This window comes from Epinephelus fuscoguttatus, linkage group LG21 (assembly GCF_011397635.1).
Source record: "Epinephelus fuscoguttatus linkage group LG21, E.fuscoguttatus.final_Chr_v1".
In the NCBI taxonomy this organism is placed as follows: Eukaryota; Metazoa; Chordata; class Actinopteri; order Perciformes; family Serranidae; genus Epinephelus; species Epinephelus fuscoguttatus.
In genome coordinates, this window is record NC_064772.1 from 16,816,502 (window position 1) to 16,830,438 (window position 13,937).

The window sequence follows — 13,937 nt, forward strand, 5'->3', positions numbered from 1 at the left end:
TGAATCTGCTGCTGCTGCTGTATATTGGCTTTGTCTGCTGTCAACGGAACAGCAGACGTATTGATCGAAACATCCTGTGTGTGAAGCGCTAACTATTAAAGCAAGTTCAACAAATCCACATCGATTCTCTTCTCTTGCAGTGACAAGCACAACTTGTTGCCAGTTTTTCATTTGTTAAATTCTCTGCAGTGTCAGATCATGACACTCTGCTGCCAGAAATGTCATTATTTCTGAGTATTTTATTTTGAAATAAAACACGGTCCCACACAGTGGCTTATTTTAAATCACAGTCTGATACATGAAGAGCAGTTTTAGTTTTTCAGGATGAGCGTTTTAGTGGGAGGACAGGAGTCCTCTGCAGGTGTAAATGCCAGCAGCTCCCTCCAGAGGACAGAATATGTAATTACTAAAATATATGTGATGTGGTTAGAAAAATAAACAATTATCAGTAGTTTCACACACATAACTTAATATTAGCAGGAGGTTCACTGCAGGCATCTACAATAGCACAGACGTTAGTTTGTGGCAGGTTGTCAGTCTGAGGAGAACATGGACTGATTAACCTGCCATTACATTAATGAACCATTTCCCCTCCTTTCTTTGCACTGTGTATTATTAGAATAACATTTAAGCACATTATCAGAAACAGTGAAGGTTTTAAATGAAGAGTGTAAGTGTAAGGCCTTTATCATGTCAGCGCTTTATCCCCATACCCCAAAGTACACACCTGGGCACCCCTGGGGGTCTGCAGGTTTGAGCTGCCTGCTTTGCCCAACTGATAAAATTTGGATATAAATTATATTTGATAAATATTACATTATTAAACGTTAGATGAAGAATAAAATAGAAAAAAACTTAGGGATTGTTTGACCTCTGTTAGGTATTTATTATCATTTGCAACATTTTGGACTTTAAAATCAGAACACTGATCTAGCCTATATAATGAGTAAGATAGCCACCCTAAAGCTATTTTTTAAATATTAAAACACACCAACCTAAGAGTTATTTTTATGATTTTGATTGACTTTTTTTTTTTTTTTACTTTACTTGTCATTTCATTTCTTTGTGTTATTTAACTTGTTTTACCTATATTTTGTGTTGTGGTTGTTCACTGTTTCCTGCTGTGACATACTACCTGCACTATGTCCAGCTCATACATGTATATATGTACAGTAAAAATCATCTCATTATTAGGCTATTGATGATAAGTTTAATGCAGTGTGTATCTTTGCCTGTATATGTAGTTAAGCTACTTATAAAGTACTTTATCTCAATCTATGTTTCCAGAAGTATAACATATTAATTAATTTAGGAAAACAGATTTGGACATTGAAAGCCCACGTCTAATATTGCGTTATTATAGTTACTATTTCTGATTAATCTTTAGATATATTTCAATATTATGTAGGCTACATGTCATGTTTTGTTGATTACTGTTTGCTAAGAAAAAAAAGGAAAATATTAAATATTTTTTTTAAAAAAAGTATTGTAAGGTAAGGGACATTAATGGGATTACAAAAACAGATTAAAAAAAGAGGATACAAACACTAAACCCAGCAGAGCTGTTTGTAGGGCGCGGCTGAGTGCTTAGCAATCACGTGACCCCTCTGGCGTCACCTCAGCCATTTCCGGGTGTTTTCTCTCAGCTGGACGGTGACAGCGAGCTAACGCAGCTTTCTCGAAGTGTTGAAGCCTTAACTTTATTTTTGCCGAAATGAACAGAATATTTGGAAGAGGAAAACCCAAAGGTCCACCGCCGAACCTTACCGACTGCATAGGAACCGTGAGTATAATCCCGAAATAACTTTTTGAACACTGTCTCGAACAAAATAAACAAAGATGGAGCCCTTCTCGGCTGGGGCAGCTAACTGCTAGCTAACTTTATGAGCAGAAACTAGGCCAGCGTTTGCCATATTTAACTGGCATGTTGTCGAAACTACTAGTTAAAAGTTGTTAAATTACTGAAAGCAGACAGATTAATATCACTAAACGTTTTACCTATCACAGTGTATGTATAGTATTGGTCGATAAACAAAGTTTATAAACTAAACAATGGGTGTATGTGTTGACGTAATGAATCAGCATTATGTAATTTTAAGTAGGAATTTGAACCATTTCACTGGCACACACCAGAAACCATGTCGCTCTCTTAGTGGAATGGCTGACATCAACCAGTTAAACAGGTTATGTGTCTGGGCAGAGCTATTGTTAGCTAACTGAGGTGGAGGAAGAAACAGATGACATGGTTAATGGTACATAATTAGTCTCAATTAAACTACTGTGTATCTGTGCCGAAGGAAAAGCCCTTTAAGCAATTCATCAGTTAGTTAAAAGTGGTTGTATTTATTCTAAAAGTCCTCTTTTAAGATTATCCCACTGTTAATGATCAAAAGCTGATGTCACTGTCTCTGTTTTTAATTTGAAGGTTGATTCTCGGGCAGACTCTGTTGAGAAGAAGATTGCCAAATTAGATGCTGAACTTATGAAGTACAAGGACCAGATGAAAAAGATGAGAGATGGGCCCTCAAAGGTGAGATTTACTGTCCAGCTCACAAACACAGCATGTTGGACACAGCATCAGCAGTCATGTCACTGTGGTAGATAATGAAATGTTATAGTTGTGAGTTTGGGATGGTGTGTGGGACCTTCATTAACATTTTGTACATCCTTCAGCACAATAAGTCTTTATTATGAAGCCAGTGGATGGAATACAAACATTGCAACTTTTTTTTAAAATTTCTTTTTAATATTCAGAGAGGTGGGCCCTCAAATATGGGGTTTATTGTACAGTTTTACTGGAAAACAAAGAAAGGAATGGGCTCTTTGCTTGAAACCCTTTTAGGATGCAACAAGCCAGGACCAAGTTCAACTCACATACAACCCTGATTCCATAAAAAGTTGAAACACTCAGGATTCCCACTGTCATGGAAAACCTGGAAAAATGATGGAATTTCACAGTCACATTTTTCAGGCCTTGAAAATTTATGGAATGAATAAAAATCACATAACATTTTAGAAGAGTCATGGAATTTTGGTGTGTTTAATGAAATTATTACAGGAATCTTATGTGTAACATAACCACAAATTTATTTTCTGTAGCTGTCGACATAAAGTTGCTCTGATATGTGGTGATGTGTGACATTTTGTGTACCATCACGTATGTTTTTTTAGTTTCTTCCCACGTTCCCTCTCTGTCTTCATGTTTGCCAGCAAGCTGAAATTATTTTTGATTAGAGTTTGAATCTGAAATGTTTGAAAAATGCCCAGCAAATGGGGCAAGAAAATGTTTTTTTTTTTATCATGGGTTCTTAAAAAGTTATGGAAAAGCTTTGAAGTTCTGTCAGTGAAAATGGGTGAGAATCCTGGACACACTACACTATACAGAAAACCAGAAAGCAAATCAAATTGCAAGCAAACTACACGGATAAAGAAAGTGTAACATTTCCGTACATAGAATTTATGTGCAATAACATGAAATGACACTGCAAAAAAGTACAGAACACACAAATTGATATTTAGTTTAATACTTGGAGAAGCCTTTGTTTATAATGCTAGCTTCAAGACACTTCCTGTGTGAAGAAACTAATGTCTCACAGTGTTCAGTTGGGATTTGGCCCATTCTTCCACGCAGTCTATAAATCTTGAAGATTTTGGGGGCCACTTGTGAATCTTGAGAAAGAATTTCATTCTTAAAACTTCGACAGTGAGTGTCTTCAGTTTCAAACACTTAATGAGTGATGTTAATAGAAAAGGTGATGTAACACAGTGATGAACTTTTTTTGAATGTGTTGCAGACATCCAGTTCAGAATGAGTGTGTAATTACAAAAAACAAAAAAAGTTAATTAGTTTGAACATTGCATTATATTTTTATTTCTGGTTTACACAGTGACCCACCATTTTTGGAATCAAAGTTGAACATAGTATAAAATGAGCATTCACAAAACTTTCTTCATACATTTGTCTTTTTATTATAACACACACATGCTGAAGAAGGTAGAGCCAGAAATGTTGGTGTCAGTGTACTGTCAGCTGTTCAGAAGAAAAATGTACAAAGCAAAATTGTGAGTTTTCATCTGATACTACTATGCTGTAGAATACAGAGGTTTGGCACAAGATTACTGAATACGTATCTTCTCATTATTCCAGCAATATGATATCCTTCAGGATCATGAGACATGATACCAAAATTACACAGTTTCAAATGCCTTACTGCAGGAAGTGTACACACATTTTCTACAGAACTCTTTTTTTATTCAATAAAAGAAGGCAGAGTTCTCACATGTTAAATGCAGCTGCACCAAAATATTGCCAGCACTTTGATTTAAATCAGAAACTATGTGATCAAAGAAGTAAAAGTACACTCATCATATACTTGTGTCCAGGTAATGCTTTGTATTGATCATCAGTTGATATAATTTGTTGAGTGTTGTCAATTTTTTTTCATTTACCAGAACATGGTCAAGCAAAAGGCTATGAGAGTTCTGAAGCAGAAGAGAATGTAAGTCCTTTTATTCCCCAAACTCAGAGTGTTAATTGTCTTTAAACATGTCATATTAACCTTAAAAGCTTTACATGTTTTCCTCATTAACCAGAGGTATTCTCTTTGTCAACTGCTATAAAGTCTCACTTCATTTTATCATTATATCTTGCAGGTACGAGAGCCAGAAAGATAACCTCATGCAGCAGTCTTTCAACATGGAACAAGCAAACTACACAATCCAGACCCTTAAAGACACTAAAACCACCGTAAGATGTGAAATAATCTACCAGAACAATGACGGAGGAAAACAGGGCTTTCTGCTAACATTTGCTTTTTCCTTTTAGGTTGATGCCATGAAAGTTGGCCTTAAAGACATGAAGAAAGCCTACAAGCATGTGAAGATTGATCAGATTGAGGTATTTGTTTTTTGACCTTGTATTTACTTCACTAGGAGGTTCGTAGTAGCCATCTGATGTCAGCTATACTAAGTTAATAGATGTCACCAGATTGGATAATGGCACAGTAAATCATTGTGTATATATATTTAAAGATATCACATCCTTAGTCCCCTCCTAATGTGGCTTTTACACAAAGTATTATCGTGCGCTCTTGTATACTGGGACAGAAGGTACCCAACACTGTTGGAAGCTCACAACCAGAACATTTTCTTAGCAATTAAGTTACTGTTGAAGATAATACAGTGGTTTAGTTATGAGCTTGGGACAGTGTGTGGGACGTTCATTAAAGGGACAGTTCACCCCCAAATCAAAACTACATATTTTCCCTCTTACCTGTAGTGCTGTTTATCAGTCTAGATTGTTTTGGTGTGCGTTGCAGAGTGTTGGAGATATCGACCGTAGAGATGTCTGCCTTCTCTTGAATATAATGGAACTAGATGGCACTCAGCTTGTGGTGCTCCTAAAACATACATTTGAATAGCTCAACATTTTCAGGAGTCACAACCTGGTTACTCAAGATAATCCACAGACCTTGTTGTGAGCAGTTTCATGTAGAAACTATTTTCTTTCTACTAAATAAAACTCACCAGCCGAATCACTGCACAGAAGTAAGCGTGTTTGCTAGCTCCTAGCTAACATTACAGCTCAGCCGAGGACACCACCATTAATGTTTACATCTTGTGCTGTCACAAGCATTAGTTTCTCATCCATGAGTAGATGCACACTTCCTTCTACTTGGTGATTCGGTTGTTGGGTGTAGTTCAGTATAAAGAGTATAAAGTTCCTACATTACTTTTCTCACAACAAGGTCTGTGGATTATCTGGAAGAACAAGGTCATGATTTCTAGAAAAGAGACATTACTGTTGAGTTTTTCAAATATATTTTCAGCGCTTTGAGCACCACAAGCTGAGTGCCATCTAGTTCCATTATATTCAAGAGTAGGCAGACATCTCTACGACCAATATCTCCAACACTCTACATCTCACAATCAACAATCAAGACTGACAAAAAGCACTACAAGTGAGAGGAAAAATGTTTTTTTGATTTTGGGGTGAACTGTCCCTTTAACCTCCTGTACAGCATTTAGCAAAATCCAAGTCTTTGTTTCAGAGCAGATTGATGAAATGCAAACATTTAAACTCCCTTTTAATATCCAGGATCTTCAAGATGACCTTGCAGACATGATGGAGGATGCCAATGACATCCAGGAGGCGCTGGGAAGAAGCTATGGCACGCCTGAAGTTGATGATGCTGACTTGGAAGCAGGTCAGTAACATACCTGTATGCCAGGATATTATTTTTTTGATATCATATTTAGTATAATGCTGAGACCACAGCTGCAGGGGCACAGGTAGCAATCACAGTGTACAGCTTACAAAGAGGTAATACTGTTTGTGACAACATGCACTTATGATTAATTGCTCTTTATCCATAAAAATCAAACAAATATGGTGTGTCCACAGAGCTAGATGCTTTGGGAGATGAGCTGCTCATGGATGACGACAGCTCCTACCTGGATGAAGCTTCATCTGCTCCTGCCATCCCAGAAGGCATGCCTGGCGACAAGTCCGTCAACAGGGTAGGACTCAGGGTTTTTTTTGCAGTTTCATACAAGTTTTGTCATTAGTTTAAAGAGCTTTTTCATTAATGGGTGTCTTTCTTTTTGTTTCAGGATGGCGTCCTTGTGGACGAGTTTGGCCTTCCTCAGATTCCTGCTACATAAAAGGAGCAATCGTAACACTCGAGCTAGTTTACATGTATCATAGCCTTTTTTTGTATTTATCCGACTGACACTCCCAGCCTTAGAGTGCAGCAGTTAAAACCAAAGCATCTTCTGTCCAATGAATGATAATGACAAATCAGGCATCTTTAATTCAAAGTTGTGATTATTATTCTATCATCATATGTATCTGAGGTGACTGTTGGAATTGGGACTCTTTTAACTTTGTACAGTTTCTGCAGCGTTTGTTGCCATGAACAAAATAAATTATATTTTTCAAACAACACATAAAAGTCAGTCGAAGTCATTATTTATATAAAAGTCACTTTATTTTCAAGTTAAATATGCAAACCTACATAATAACTTAAAAAATATATTTTTATTTACATTTAATCGGAAAAAAAATAAAGATTTATTTCTGACAAAGAAGGCTCAACATCCACAGCATCATCACCAGCTCAGCCTGTAGGTGAGAGGGAAGATTTTTTGGTGCAGATACTCCACCACGCTGGTCTTGTCTTGCAGTTTTTCAAATTCATAGTAGGGAATCTAGCGAAAAGAAAACAAATACATATTCCATCATGTCATTAAACCAAACAACTGAACAAGTTAACAGAAAAACTAAATGGGAAAAACAATCAGATGGTGCGGGGATAATGTACTTTATTTACCATTTAGCAGAAACCATTTGGCAGGAAATTCCCAAAGAACAGAAATTGCGGACTCTACAGCATTTAAGAGGAAGGGCCAGTATCGGTCAGCTGCGATATCATATTGCAACTGACAGGCATTTACTGTTTACTGTGATGTTACTAACTTACTAGTAATTTCCTGGCCTTCCTCACAATATGCATGGACACAAGCAGGTTGCAGTATTTTCTCCATCATGTTATAAACCCTCCAGATGAATATAAATGTTTTAAAAAATAACCATTGTTCCCCTTTAAAGTAAGGACGAAGGTCTTACCTGAACAACTTCATATCCCAGGAGCCTCAAGTGTCGCTGCTTGATGGCTTCTTTTCCAAGTAGCTGCCTCGTGTTTGTAGTGAACCTCCTTTGTCCGTCAATACAAAGAGCTATCCTGCAACACACATCAAACGACACCATGCTCTGCGTTTAAAGCTGTTGCTGAATCACATGATCGCTGAAAGATTCCCTTCAGAGAGATTTTACATTTAGTGAAGCAAAAATCTTAAGAGCAGAAACCTTGTTTACACAAACAACAATTTACCTTTTGTATACTTCATCAATATGACTGGCGGGCAGCACATACCCGTCTTCATCAAGTTTTATCTCCACATCTACAAGAACAAAAAGATTTTTAAGCCAATGTTGGGCAGATTACAGGAAGTATTTAGGAGATATATAGCTGTTTACGTGTGTATTACCGAGTGTGTAGCAGTACGGTGTCAGAACTTTGGATCCAAAGTATGAACGAGCCCCGAGCAAATCCACCAGTCCATTTTTAACAGAGTTGTACAGGTGTGCGTCCACTGGCGTCTCCAGGGAGGGTCCAGACATGAGGAAAGACTTGACACGGTACTTGGGGAGGAGCTTAGGACCCTGAGGAGACGACAGAAGGTGCAAAGGAGCACAAATACATTCATAATGTGCATCAAAGCTATTTTAGTTGGAATACATTGTTCTGATTTCTCACAAACTGACCAAAAACAAAGACATTTCCAGGAAAGCCACACTGGAACCTGATGTTCAAGATCCGTTTTGGTGTCAGCCTTCAGAATAAACGCACAGTTGCATCCCTACCAAACCACGTTGTAGATGTACTTAATCCAAAATGAGTGCTTCAAGACACAATGTCTTTTAATTTTTGCATCTGCAAATTATCCATTTACACACCTGAACCGCAGAACCCCACAGGGTTAATGTCTTTCTTAGAGCCTGTACAGGTTTTATCACAGATAACTGGAGCGCACTGACTGGACCTCACATACTGACGTCATGTGAAGTAACAGGGTGTGTATTCAGGTTTCTGACTGTGCATTATTCCTTTGTCACTCTGTTGGGCAGGCCTCATTGCCGACATATCTAACTGTTGACATACGGGGATCCCATGCAGTATCACAAAGAATGGAAAATTATTTTTGTTTCCAGACTACTGCCCCTACTGTTTTCTAAATTCTAAAACTCTAAAATAATTTGATCAGACAAGCATTTTTTCATGAATGCACACTCCTACACAGAAATGCCTGTACGCCCGAACGTCACAGCCTGTAACAGCTCTGCCCTGAGAGCCTTATACTGAACCAAATCCACACCTCTGTAACCAGATTCATTTGAAAGGAAATTTGGCATTATCTCCAAATTGCATGTATGCATAGCATCAGAAATAATCAAATATTAAGCCTGTCTGAACATTATGCAGTGATGTCATAAAGAATTTAAATATTTAACCTTTTGTCAACTCATTTTTGGTTCTTATTTATAAGTGAGACAAAAATATTGGGAGAACAATAATTTTATTTATCTGAAATAATATGAGTAGAGGTAGCCCCGGTAAGTTTACTTCCTCTCTGGGCTGAGATGTTTGACAGCAGTCTGGAAAATGGAATTATTATTTTACCTGATAGGACGGACACTCCAACTTCAAAGTCAAGTAGAGCTGGGTCAGCTGTGCCAGGACGATCCGGTCCGTCCCTGTGTCCTGCTCTGGAACACAGTCAATATGAGTTTATATTTTAGTCAACTGTATCTGTACAGCCTGATATCACAATCTCAAGAAAAGCAGCAGATAGACATGCATTATAAGTTGTGTGTACAGAAACACACAAAACAATACATGTGACAATATCAACATCAGACAGTGTTGAAAGGTCGTTCATGTTGCAGGTCTCTGACAGGATGTCTTACCTTGCAGTTGCTGGAGGAAGTAACTGCTGAAAACCTTGGAGACAAAATTTACAGGGAACCTCTCCACCAGCGTGCAGGAGTGGAGCAGATTAAGCAGTGTTCGGGGCTGGAAGTGTGAAAAGCGAGTGCGCAGGATGGTTTCAACTTTCCTGAATACCTCACCAGCGTTGGGAGGAAGGTAGCTGAGCTTTCCGAGCGCCATGATCTGCCTGGTCACCTGGCTGGTGCTGTAGTCGTCTGCTCGGTACACAAAGCTCTCTGCAACAGCATCAAAGACAGTTGGGGACAGAATGCTTCTCCGGGCAAAGAACTGTGCCACCTTGGTAACTGTCTCTGGGTGGGAGGTGAAGGCTATTGTGGGCACATACCTCTCCATCGCCTGCACAAAGTAATGATCACTGTGACCAAAGTGCATTAGGGCCCCGAGAACAACAGTGAGCTCCTCATCGGTGAAGTGAGGTACATGTCGTACAGCCTGCTTACACAGATTGATGACAAGAGGCATGGCGTGTGTCTGGTTTAGGGTCATGAGAGCACTGAGTACTCCACTAACAGCAGGAGGATCCATGCTGGAGGTGACTGTCACGGCATGTGTGTGCATGGCGTTCAGCAGGTCCTGATATTTTCCATCTTCACTAATGCCACCTTGCAGCAACCTATAAGCAGCAATGAGATCTGCGAGGCTCCACTGGGCAGGCTCCTGCTTCTGCATTTGCTCCATCACCTGCTCCAGCATCACACAGTCAGGACCCTCTATAGCCAGCATCGCCTGACCCAGAGTACACAGCTGCCCTATGCTCATCTGTCCTCTGTCTAACCTCTCCTGGCTCTCAGACACCAGCCGCACCATAAGCGTGCTCCAAGGATCCAAGAAGAGGCGAGTGCAAGCCAGGAGAGCTGATACTAGTCCGGCATCCGTCAGTCGCCCAGAGTCCTGCTCCAGCTGGAAGCACAGAGCTCTGATCGTGTCCTTCTCCAGCACTGCAGGATTCTTCAGAGAGTTCCCCTCCTGCTCCAGGTCGGCCACACGGTTAAGAGCTGCTGCAGCCATAGTGTCGGACAAGATCTCCACTGAGCGCAGCAGGGCGAAGACCTGCCGGGATGAGGAGCAGCTCCCAAGACGCTGCTGGAAAGCCTCCTCTTCTGCAGCTGTGGGTAGGTGCAGCTGGGTCAGACGGAACCGGGGGCCTGAGTCTCTGTGGAGTCCTACAGAGCTGCTAGCGACGTAGATCGGCTCCTTCACGATGGTGGTCAGGCTCCTTGTACCGCAGTCCGACTGGAGCTTCTGGCAGCCCTGCCTCCGGGTGCAGCCGCCTGCTGAGGTACAACGGCAGGCTACACATACGGATTGACCTTTACTGCAGGTGCTCAGGAGCCTGGTGGAGCAGACAGGTCCAACAAGAGGGTAACGTTGAATCCCGAACTGCCCCAGCAGCGGAAACTTTCGGATCATGTTCAGAGCCATGACCCTGCACCTGGACTCCTCAGACCCAGCTGAAACAAAGAAAAATAAAAACTTAACAAACAAGTAATTGCTACATTAGAATCTACATTAGAAAACAAAAGCAGAAGCAATGACAGTCCTCAGTCATCACATTCATAAGTCTTCTGTTTACTGACGTTAACGTTACCCAACCTTGGGGTTGCTGTTAGCTAGCGTTAGCTAACCCGTTACTTAAGGTTAGCTGCTAGCTTACCGGCTAGCATAGAAGAGTCGCACTGCTCTGGTAAACGTGTTTTAAGACGGACACTTTGGCTCATAGCGATAAATAAACAACAAACGAAAGGGTGAAACCAGCAAAAATTCATACCTGGACATTCCGATGGAGGCACGAGGTCACAGCGGAGCTGTTGTCCTGTGGTGACCTAACGTGGTTCCGTAAGGATTGTGAGACGTTCAGGGAAATTCGGTAGTTTCGAAAGTAATATGACCCATCCCAGTGGTACGAGCTATTTATGCTCGGAATTATATATATGTTAAATATATATGACAGAATATATGTGACAGAAATATATCAGAAAAACCAAGCAACGTAATGCGTCCACGCTTTTATGTCGTTTTATTAACCTCGTCAACTTTGATGGCTGTTATCGTAATGCGCTTCCCATGTAAAAGCTGTCTTTAACGACAACATCTGAAGGAAGCACCATGACGCTTGAAACTTGTATTCAGTCACGAGAGGACGTCATAAACCATTTACAGTTAAAACTGAGTAATCCAACTCTAGAAGTTTTCCTCAGGTCAAATGGCCGATAGACTTGTCATTGAAAAATTAAAAATAAAAATGTTATAGTGTAGCATGCCATCAAAAACTTTGATGAAAAATGTAATAAGATAAGTCATACCATAATATGCCCTTAAAATCTCACAAAAAAGCCATAGTACAATATATCAAAACATGTCATAAAGATATTAGTAGAAACTCATAGTATAATATGCCTTCAGATGTCACTTGTTATAATGTTTTGTTTTTATGGGATACTATATTATGACTTAGTATATCATCTTATGGCATACTGACTTTTTCTTTTTAATGTTATTTTTTTGTGGCATATCATTATATAACAATTTTTATGTCATATATTTTACGACATATTATATTCTGCAATGTTTTTATATGACATACTATTCTATGATTATTTTAATGGCATTTTTTATGATACAGTATGCCATAAAATATCAAATGTCAAATATAATATGCCATATCAGCTCATTGAAAAAGTCATGAACATATCATAGTAAAGTACGCACAAAAATGTCATAAAAAGGTCATAGTGTTGTGCCATGAAAATATAATTTAAAAATCATAGGAATATGCCATCAAAAAGTAATTAAACAGGTCATTGATAAGCGTGACCTAAAAAAGGTATTTTGAAAGTTCCAGAAATCTCATAAAAACATAGAAGATCACTTTTATTGCATAATGTATGTCACAGAAATGTAATGAAAAAAGGCCTTATTTATTATGCAATAAAACGCGATTAAAAAAGGTCATAGTATAGTATACAATAAAATAATGGTATTAAAACAATTATGATATGTCATAAAAAGTTCACAAGTAATTTTTGTTGCATACATTTGCAAAAAAATGTTTAAAAAAGGTTGTATTCTATGCAACAAAAAATGCCATAAAACCCTGATAGTATAGAATGTCATAAAAATGTAAAGACAAAAATATAATGGTGTACTGTGTCATAAAAATATGGGAAAAAAAGTCATAGTAGAGTATGTCATAAATTTGTTTTATAAATTTTGGTATTATATGCAAAAAAAAGTCATAAAAAACTCAGAGTATAGTATGTAATAGAAATGTCAAAAAACTTGTAGATAGTATAGTGTGTCATAAGCATGTAAAGAAAAAAAGCCATGGTATACTATTATAAAAATGCAATAAAAAATAAAGTCAGAGTATACTATGCCATAAAATTGTCATTTAAAAAGTCTTAGTATAGCGTACAGAAAATTGTAACAAAAACGTCGTGTGTTGTGTTGTTGCTGTGTGTAATTTTCCTGTCTTCAGTGTCCTGGTTTCTGGCTGATTGAAGATTGAAGAAGCTCGCCACTGTCTCCAGGTCATCTTTGGTAGCCTACTTCTCCATGGCACCACGTCAGATTATTTTTGAAGTTTGTTTGCATTTCTGTATGGTTCATTTTTGCATGATTCTGGTTAAACTGGCATGTTCTTTTCCTGCTAGCATCTCTTGTCAGTTTTGGTACTTGCTACATGTGTTACAGTTCATCCTTTGTTAAATTAAATTCCATTCTTTAAACTTCATGTGTGCTTCCATTATTTGTTATGGTTTCAGAGCTAGGCCAAAGCATAGAATGCATGCAATACCATAAATACGATATTAAAAAAGTCATTGTAATGTCATAACAATTTTTAAAGTCATAGTATAGTATCTTACTTTACTTTAAGTCACAATATAGTATGGTAGTATTTATTTGAAGTCATAGTATAGTATGTCATGTTTTTTGTCATAGTATAGTATGTCATATTTTTTGTCATAGTATAGTATATTCTTTTGTGATAGTATTGTATGCCATATTTTTTTTTAACATCATAGCATAATATGCCATATTTTCTTTAAGTCATAATATAGTATGTCATGTTTTTTGTCATTGTATAGTATGTCATATTTTTTTGTTTAGTATGTCATATTTTTTTGTCATAGTATAGTATGTCATATTTTTTTGTCATAGTATAGTATATTCTTTTGTGATAGTATTGTATGCCATATTTTTTTTTAACATCATAGCATAATATGCCATATTTTCTTTAAGTCATAGTATAGTATACCATATTTTTTTGTCATAGTATAGTATGTCATATTTTTTGTCATAGTGTAGTATGCCATAATTTTTTTAACATCATAACATAGTATGCCATATTTTCTTTAAATCATA

General features: G+C 38.0%; 2 protein-coding genes across 2 annotated transcripts; one reads left to right on the forward strand and one right to left on the reverse strand.

The window, feature by feature from the left end:
- Window positions 1–1,623: 1,623 nt before the first annotated feature.
- chmp5b (charged multivesicular body protein 5b) lies at window positions 1,624–6,953 on the forward strand. Its single transcript, XM_049564981.1, has 8 exons — window positions 1,624–1,783; window positions 2,426–2,530; window positions 4,453–4,499; window positions 4,654–4,747; window positions 4,826–4,897; window positions 6,098–6,206; window positions 6,404–6,519; window positions 6,613–6,953. Exons 1-8 carry the CDS (start codon window positions 1,715–1,717, stop codon window positions 6,661–6,663), a joined length of 663 nt encoding a protein of 220 aa, XP_049420938.1. The 5' UTR covers window positions 1,624–1,714; the 3' UTR covers window positions 6,664–6,953.
- Window positions 6,954–6,967: 14 nt separating this feature from the next.
- On the reverse strand, window positions 6,968–11,465 carry fastkd3 (FAST kinase domains 3). Its single transcript, XM_049564982.1, has 7 exons — window positions 11,341–11,465; window positions 9,530–11,023; window positions 9,243–9,328; window positions 8,050–8,224; window positions 7,893–7,962; window positions 7,628–7,742; window positions 6,968–7,209 (listed from the first exon to the last, which is right to left on the reverse strand). Exons 2-7 carry the CDS (start codon window positions 10,992–10,994, stop codon window positions 7,111–7,113), a joined length of 2,010 nt encoding a protein of 669 aa, XP_049420939.1. The 5' UTR covers window positions 10,995–11,023; window positions 11,341–11,465; the 3' UTR covers window positions 6,968–7,110.
- Between the last annotated feature and the right edge of the window lie 2,472 nt (window positions 11,466–13,937).

Bases quoted from the DNA above. Each gene is read 5' to 3' on its own strand.
- chmp5b (XM_049564981.1), top strand. From the start codon at position 1,715: ATGAACAGAATATTTGGAAGAGGAAAACCCAAAGGTCCACCGCCGAAC. The intron at 2,531-4,452 runs GTGAGATTTACT...TTCATTTACCAG, and splicing joins TGAGAGATGGGCCCTCAAAG to AACATGGTCAAGCAAAAGGC. The intron at 4,748-4,825 runs GTAAGATGTGAA...TTTTCCTTTTAG, and splicing joins TTAAAGACACTAAAACCACC to GTTGATGCCATGAAAGTTGG.
- fastkd3 (XM_049564982.1), bottom strand. From the start codon at position 10,994: ATGGCTCTGAACATGATCCGAAAGTTTCCGCTGCTGGGGCAGTTCGGG. The intron at 7,743-7,892 runs GTAAATTGTTGT...TGTGTGTTGCAG, and splicing joins ATTGATGAAGTATACAAAAG to GATAGCTCTTTGTATTGACG. The intron at 7,210-7,627 runs GTAAGACCTTCG...TCTTTTCGCTAG, and splicing joins TGGGATATGAAGTTGTTCAG to ATTCCCTACTATGAATTTGA.